This window comes from Cavia porcellus, unplaced genomic scaffold (genome assembly GCF_034190915.1).
Source record: "Cavia porcellus strain 051 isolate PalLab524CR breed Dunkin Hartley unplaced genomic scaffold, mCavPor4.1 scaffold_5, whole genome shotgun sequence".
Lineage (NCBI taxonomy): Eukaryota > Metazoa > Chordata > Mammalia > Rodentia > Caviidae > Cavia > Cavia porcellus.
Window position 1 is genome coordinate 32,886,381 of NW_026947488.1, and position 8,169 is coordinate 32,894,549.

General features: G+C 49.0%; 1 protein-coding gene across 1 annotated transcript; it reads left to right on the plus strand.

The window, feature by feature from the left end:
• The first annotated feature begins 531 nt into the window (after positions 1-531).
• Positions 532-3,508, plus strand: LOC101788442 (cystatin-C-like). Its single transcript, XM_005006747.4, has 3 exons — positions 532-774; positions 2,312-2,413; positions 3,425-3,508. Exons 1-3 carry the CDS (start codon positions 532-534, stop codon positions 3,506-3,508), a joined length of 429 nt encoding a protein of 142 aa, XP_005006804.3.
• Positions 3,509-8,169: the final 4,661 nt, after the last annotated feature.

The following is an 8,169-nucleotide window of genomic DNA, read 5'->3' on the forward strand; positions in this document are numbered from 1 at the left end:
TAAAGAGGAGTCACTCCTCCTTGGCAGAGCCAGCACAGAGCAGCACCTGGGCTTCCTGGAACCTCAACAATCACTTTACTCCTCCTGGGAGTCCCCACCCTTGACCCCGATGCCCCTGACCTCAGAGCCTCCTGGGAAGCCAAGGCTGCTCTGTCCCCTTTCCTGTAGAAATAGAATTGTGAGTAACAGGATTTAGGACCAGAGAGTTGTAGAGAACAGGGAGACCGGAGCCTGGGGAGCTCAGGACAGGCACAGGTGAGAGGGTCAGGAGAGCAGGAGTCGGGAGGGCATACGAGGAGGAGGGGGGAGGCCCCCAGTCTGGAGGAAAGGGACAGAGGAGAAGCAGCCAGCAGTGGAGAGGACAGCAGGGGGGAGGAGCACTAGAAAAGGAGGGTCTGAGCTGGGAAGCAAGGAGGGAGTGATGGGAGGGGCTGGAGTCTGGGAGGATAAAGCAGGGCCACCCAGGCCAGCTCTGTGGCCTCTGCATCACTGCCCTCTTTGTGCTACAGCTCCGGTGTGGTGTCCTCAGACATGGCCTCATCCCTGCGCGTCTCTGTGCTGCTCCTGGCTGTCCTGGTCTTGGGCCTGGCCATGACCCCCATGGCCTCGAAATCCTCCAAAAAGTGGCTTCGCCTAATGGGAAAATTGGAAAAGGGAGATATTTTCAATGAGGAGATACAGAAAGCAGTGGAGTTCGCCATGCAGGAGCACAACAAGGACAGCACAGACCAGAACCTCTTCCGTGTGACACGGGTAGTGCGAGTCCAAGAGCAGGTGCGTGGACACTGGAGGACAGCCCGGGAGGCGCGGTCCTCCTGTACATTCTGCCATTCCCTTCACTCTGCTCCTTGTCCCACCCTGCCCAGTGCCTATCCGGGTGGGCTGCAAGCTCTCTCTCGTGCAGGGATCTCACCAGGATGGATACCCATGAAGTCCCTGGGGTCCCTGCAGGCCTTAGTGGGTGTGACCCTGACTCCTGCACATGAAGCCTGGCCTAGACCCTGGTAGGCTCTGTGTCAGACACCTGAGCCTTAAACCTGATTCCAATCCCAGCTGGCAGAGACACCAGGTGCCAGGCCAGAGTCAGGGCCCCTAGCATTAACACTCTTGATCACCTCCTTCTAGACCAAGAACTGTGTAGACTGTGAATCAAGTGACCACACCGCAGGGATAGGGACCCCACTCCTGTCACTCCTCTAGTGACCTCCACCCCATGGCCTTCAGCTCCTCGGTCTGTCAGGACCTCAGATTTTTAGAGCAAGCACAGCTGGAGTGAAGGGCATCCTGGGCCCTGAACCCATCCCTCTCTGGATTGCCCTTCCCCATGTGGGTCTTGCTCCTGGCTTCCCCTAGCATGTGGAGCTGTGTGTGGAGAGCATGGATCCTCCTGGTCCTTGGGATGCACCCTGCAGTGGACACTGCCCACTCATGAGGATCTGCCCTTCACACCCAAGACCCAGCTGACCTCAGTAAGCCACACTAACACTCAGTCACCACAGAGCCTCCCACGGTGTGGCTGCTGTCCACTGAGGACACTCCCAGCCCTGCAGCCCATCCTGACTCAGCCTCCTCTCCCCTGGAGCAGCTGCTCTGTGCTCATGATCTTGGCCTGTCAGGGTCTGCCCAACTAGATGTATGTTCCTGAGCCCCAGGGGCATTCCTAGCAAGGCCGGACAGGGAGTGAGGGCATCCCTAACATGACATGGGCTGTGATGTTGATGCCACCTCTTCTTGTGTGTGTTCTCTATGACATCATGCAGTGAACCCTTAAGGGCCATAACACAGTCCGGGGGGGGGCTCCACCCTGAGCTCCAAGGGTCCCTGTAGGCTGCAGGGTGCAACCTGCTGCTGAGCCAGGGAAGAGGAGTCCCGTGGGTGGAGAACCAGGTTTCTGAGGGCCCAGCTCTGCTTGGTCCTCAGGTTGCAGCTCCCCTGGTACAGCATCCAGTGCATCTCACTGGGCACAGAGCCTGGAGCTGGAGCCGCACCACTCCTGGACAAGAAGTGCTGGTTCAGTGCCTTGGAAGCTCCCTGAGTCGGCCTCCCCTCACATAGCCCAGACCAGCGGGTCCATCCCTGCCTCCTGCTTGCCTACTCTGCTTCTGTCTTGCTTGGGTGCATGAGATCCCTCTTTGTAGCTCCTTGGAAGGGAGCAAGGGAGCAAAGTGGGGCCGTCTGGCAGGATTATGGGGAGTAGTGTGGGCTGGGGCGGGTTTGGCCTGAGCCCTGTAGAGCACAGTGAGTCCAGTGCAGTCCATAATTGTGCAGTGAGGTGGACAGAGCACTGAGTGAGTCCGGGCTTCTGTCCTAGGTGGTGACCGGCATGAACTACCACCTGGACTTGGAGATTGGCAGGACCACATGTGTAAAGAACACATCCAACCAGATCAACTGTCCCCTCAGTAAAGAGCCGGTATGAGCTGGATGTGGGCAGGGGCGGGCGGTGCACATACTTGGGTAGTGTGTGTGTGTGTGTCTGTGTGCGTGTGCAGGCATGTCTGTCTGTCTGTCTCCCTGTCTGTCTGGGATTGAGATGGTGTGTGCATGTGTGTAGGCACATGTGGAAAGTTGCACATGTGCACATATGTGGGGAGATGAATGTGGGCTCACATGTATCATGAGACAATATGAATATACACACATGTAGACAGTGAAAAAGTGCACACATGTAATGTAGGAAGTGAATATGTCCACATGTATGTCTCATATGCACATGTGTGTCAGTGGGAAGATGTGTGTGTGTGGTGTGGTAGTAAGGAATAGATATCCTCAGAGGTGGGGTGCATGTGAGTGCATGTACCTGCACATCTGTGCACCCATAGGGTACCAGAGCTGACTGTGTACACAGGACTGATTGGGGTGTTGAGTGGGACCCTGGGGATCAGAGTTCTGGGAGATGACCTCTGCCTTTGGGGTGCTCCTGCTAGGCAAGAGAGGCAGCAACAGGACTGGTGAGGAGGGAGAGGGCTCTGCAGAGTCCTTGCCTCACCCCACCCAGAGCCAGGCTGAGCAGGTCAGGCCTGAGAGGGCTAAGACCCTGCACTGCCCTCAGCCTCCAGCCTCTCCTGACAGCTGGGTCCCTGGAGGCTAGGCTCTGGGTGTTGAGTCCCTGTCATCCTGCCCACCCCGCCTGTCTGAGGGTCCCCAGGCCTAGTTTTCCCCTTGGAGGGCTGCCCTTGGAGGGAGGTGCTGAAATGGAGGTGCTGGGCCAGTGAGCCCCTTATGGGCCTGGCATCGCCTGGGCTCCTGCCCTGTCTGGCTGCTCCCTGGATGCCATGGGGGATGAGAACCTGGGATCCCTGAGCTGGGGGCAGAACCATGCAGGAACTTCCCCTTAGCCACTCTGCCTCTCTTGTGTTCATGGCCAATCTTTCTCCCTCTCTCCTGAAGCTGCGCTCACCGTCCCTCTCTCTTCCTTCAACAGACGCAGCTCTGCTCCTTCTTGGTCTACTTTAGGGCCCGGAACAAGTATGTCATCCTGAAAAAATCCAAGTGTTACAGGGCTTGAGGTTGTGCTTTGTCCAGGCCATAACAACCATCCCTCACCCAAGTGCGTGTCCCCAACCTTGGGATGGAGCCCAGCCCTGGTGTGTTTCCTTGGTGCCCCAGCACCCAGGCTCCAGGGCAGCAGGCTCCTCTGGGCAGCATGGACACCCACGAGCTTTCCCCTTTTTCTTTCTCCTGTTCTTCTCAAGTGCACCTTAGGGGTGTACCTGGCCACCCCTGCCTTCCTCAATAAAATCTACACCAGCTCCCTTGTGTGGCGTGGTCTCAGGGTGCAGGGCAGGGGTTGGAGAAGCTGTCCCTACAGCTCGGTGCTATGTGACTGTCTCAGGGTCCTTCTGGTCAATGTCACACACATGAGGTGGGGCTGAGTGACAGACACTGAGGCCCCACACTCTGTCACATCACCCTTTCTTGTGGGGTCCTCCCTCCTACCCACTCTCTCCAACTGTCTTCAGGGCCCTGGCTGTGCTCTAGAGATGGAACTTGGAGAAGGTGACACACCTCAGGCTCAGTGACCATCTGAGTAGGGACCCTGGCCCAGCTCTGCCTCAGCCTCTGGTGGATCACAGTGGGGTTTTATTTGACTGAAGGCTGAGAGTCCGTAATGCAAAGCTCTTGGGACCAGAGCGCTTCAGGTCTCAGCGATCTGTGGGATTGTAGGAAATCTTCACATGCATGATGATGTCCTGGCGATGGGGCCCACATGTGAGCACCTTGTCCACGTAACCTGATGCTGATTGCTACAGTATGATTCACTGCAAGAAGATGGTTAGAGGGAGAAGCAAAGGGTACAGCTTAGGTGGCTGGAGGGGTCACCATGAAGTGGGGTTCAGGCTGACTCTCCACACAGGTAGGGGATTGCTGTCAAGGACTGGGCTTGGGTGGTCAGTGTCTCATCATCTCTGTCATAGTTCTGGGATCTCGAGGGCTGAAGATGGATGGTTTCCTTTCCAGACGAATCCCTGGGATCTTAGTCACCAGAGATCCCCCTTCCCTGGAGCCCAGGTGGTCACAGGTGCATGTCAGTGTCTGCAGGCTCCTTGTCAACTCCTCACCTTGTGTCCTCAGTCCTGCAGGGAGTGAGACCTTGTGAATTCAGGGCTGAGTAACTCTGTCCAGCCAGATCCTAAATGCTCACCAGGTCCCATGTTGAGCTCAGAAGTGCTCTGACCCAGGACTTCCAGTGACGAGGACACAAATGGCAGCGGAGCTGTGTTCTGTCATTAGCCACACTATGGGCCTTGCAGCTGGAATGAAGAGCCGTGGCTCATGGAAAAAAATGGTGCTTAAGTCCCCGTGGGTCCCAGAGTAGAATGCAAAGTGTGCTGGTAAGGAGCAGCTAGCACGCACCTCAGCCTGGGACCTCAGGTGCTGAGCACCCACGAGGTCAGGCGCTGAGGTCTGCATGCAGGCAGCAGAGCTCCCCTTGCTGTAACTCTCCCTGGGCTCTGGGCATGCGCATGATTTCCTTCCCACTCACAGGACGGCGCCTGTCTCCCCAAGTGCTCCTCAGGTTGTGTGCCTGAGGAATGCGGACAGAACACACTTGTAAACTGCACAATGAAAATCCAAAACAAAAATACCAAGAACAAAACAAGATAACTGTGTAAGAAAGATAATTTAGAATCCAATCCTGTCAGAATTAGAGCCCTTTTAAGTAGAATATATATGCTTATAAATGTGACTTTGGGTTCACTAATCTTACAATGCTCCAGTTAATCATGCTAATTATTGTAATATTATAAGATTATTGTAAGAATATATTGTAAGAATTATTGTAAGAATATAACCTAATAAATGTCTATTTTACAATGCTGGTGTGAGTGGATTACTAGAATTTTGAGGTGTTTTCTCAAACTCTTTGCTTTGGAAGATTTGTGCACTTAGAGAGTGACATAAACTTGACCTCCCAAGAAATCAGTAATAATTAGAAATCAGTAATAATTAGGATCACATAGAAATTTTACAAAGCTACAAATCAATGTAGCTTTTCATTGCTATGTAAGGCAAAATGTAAAGCAACATTTTGATCAGCACTGATCAACATTTTGATCAGTTTTGACCTACTTTGTTTCCGACCTGGGCTGGTTCACCCCACCTTAGGCAAGCTGGTGGTCCCCCACTCCCAGGAGGTCACCATATTGATGCCAAACTTAGTGCGGACACCCGATCAGCATAGCACACTGCAGCCCAGAACTCCTGGACTCAAGCAATCCCCCCACCTCAGCCTCCTGAGTAGCTGGGACTACAGGCGCACCCCACCATGCCTGGCTAAGGCAAATTTTTGAATGTATGGGTCAGTAGTATAGCTACAATCATGACTTTTTTTTTTTTACTAAAAACATCTTCAGATTTTAACAGTAGTAACAACAAACCAGACAGTGGTTTTAGAACCAGTATTAATGCCCACAAATAGACATTGCCTGATACACAAGTGCGTCTCATTTGTACAATAAATTATTGAGTCATAGCAGTGGCAGTGTTAACCACGTGGCAGTTTCCTCACCTGAATGGCACTGAACAGCAGCAAGAATGTTAGGTTCTATCAACCATTCCGTAAGTTTCAGGTCCAGATGCCAAGTGTGTTGTGTTTGACAGCACTTACTGATTACTGGGCAGGCATCAAACTCGTGCTTCCTTAGTTTGCACACACTCACAGCATGCATAGTCCTCGCATTACACATCTCAAGTCTCAGACACAGGAACTGTCAAGTATACTGTAATTGCCTACACCAACCGGTGTTCACTTAAGCAAAGCTGTAAACTGATCATTTAAATGATCCCTGACTGGGTTGCACAATACTTTGCTAGGTAATCAAATCCTAAAGCAGACAACGGAAGAAATTATATTGATAAAACACAAACCTTTGTTTTTCAGGGAAGTTTCTCTAAATTCTTACTAAGAGGTAATTAATTGATGCTTTAAGAAAACACTGATCTGTGCATACATGTCAGTTTCACGTTGATGTTACAAATTTTGATTAAAAAAACTTTTAAGTTTTGAAATTATTGCCAAACTTACGATGTTTAGAAATTTTCTCTCATAAATTTGTTTCTTATTAACTTTCTTTTTGTAATTTAAAAATGCTTATTGAGGGGTCCAGGGATTTATCTCAGTGGCAAAGCACCTGCCTGACAAGTATGAGGTCCTGAGTTTGATTTCCAGTACCCTGTCAAAAACATTATCAATATGCTTTAGATGTATGTGTTGATAACATTGGTCATAGGGAATGCATACCTGTGCATGACGTATCTTGGCTTTTTTATTCCACTTCTCTCCCTTCAACCCTTCATCCCCAGCTTATTGACAAAGGCTTTGTTTCTATCTGTTCTCTTTTATTCTTGTCCCTTCCTTTCCTTCACCTCTCAACCTGGTTCTTTTTCCCATTTGAACATATTCTTACCATTTCCTAATATCTATTATACATTTTGGTTCTCATTTGCATATTTAGTTTCCCATGCCAGATAAACAATGCAGTATTTAAACATATTTGTGCAATTTGTTTGGTCTCAAGGTGCATCCATTTAGCTAGAAATTTCTCAAGATTATCCTTCTTTATGGCAGAGTAGTTTCCACTGTATTAAAAAAAAAAGATTTTCTTTTTACTTTCATTGGTTGATGGGCATTTGACCTGTTTCCAATATTTAGCTGTTACAAACTATGCTGCTCTAAACATGGGTTTTCGTCTGTCACTTTGGTATGATGCTTTTAATTCTTCCCAGAAGATACCAAGACTGGGTTGAATGGAACCTCTAGTTTTAGGTTTTGAGGAATCTCCACACTGATTTCCACAGAGGTTACACTAGTCTATACTCCCACCAACATTCATTACGGGTTGATTTCTTGATAATAGCCATTCTTTCTGAAGAGAGATGAAATCTTAATGTAATTTATATCTCCTGAATGCCTGTGATGTTGAATATTTTTTCATATATTCATTTGCAATTTTTATTTATTCATCTGAGAAATGTCTATTAATTTCAGATGCCCATTTTGTGACTGGTTCTTTAAGTTTGTGGGATTTCATTTTTCTTTTAGTTTTTTACGTATTCTAGATATTACTCCTTTGTCTAAGAAACAGTTGACACAAAATTTTCCCATCCTGAGTTGTTTCTTTGCTCTCTTGGTGGTTTCTTTTGTTTTGCTAAAGCTTTTTAATAAGATGAGATCCCAGCTGTTGATTTTTTGTGATATTTCCTGTGTAATCTGAGTTTTGTTCTTAAATTGAGTGTGATCTGAGTTTTGTTCTTAAAGTCTTTGCCAGCTTCACAGGTTCCACCATTTCTGTGTCCCAGCAGATTTACTGTTCCTATTTTAATATTTAGAACTTTGATCCATTTTGATTTTAGTTTAGTGGACAGTGAGAGACATTGGTCTAGATTCAGTTCACGGCATGTGGAAAGCCAGTTTTTCCACCACTGTTTATTAAAGAGGCTATCTTTCTCCAGTAAAGGTGTTTGGCCACTTGACAAAGACATGGTGGTTGAATATATTTGGAGTTGTTTCTGTATCTTCCAATCTGTTCCATTGATCTTCAGGCCTGTGTTTTTGTTTTGTTTTGCTTTGCTTTGCTTTTTGTTTTTGTTTCACTAATTTATTATTCTGTTTTTAATCACAGTAACTATGTAGTATAATGTCAAGTCAGGGGTTGTGATGCCCCC

Coding starts and splice junctions, on each gene's coding strand:
- LOC101788442 (XM_005006747.4), top strand. CDS start 532: ATGGCCTCATCCCTGCGCGTCTCTGTGCTGCTCCTGGCTGTCCTGGTC. Junction 775..2,311: donor TAGTGCGAGTCCAAGAGCAG/GTGCGTGGACAC, acceptor CTTCTGTCCTAG/GTGGTGACCGGCATGAACTA. Junction 2,414..3,424: donor GTCCCCTCAGTAAAGAGCCG/GTATGAGCTGGA, acceptor TTCCTTCAACAG/ACGCAGCTCTGCTCCTTCTT.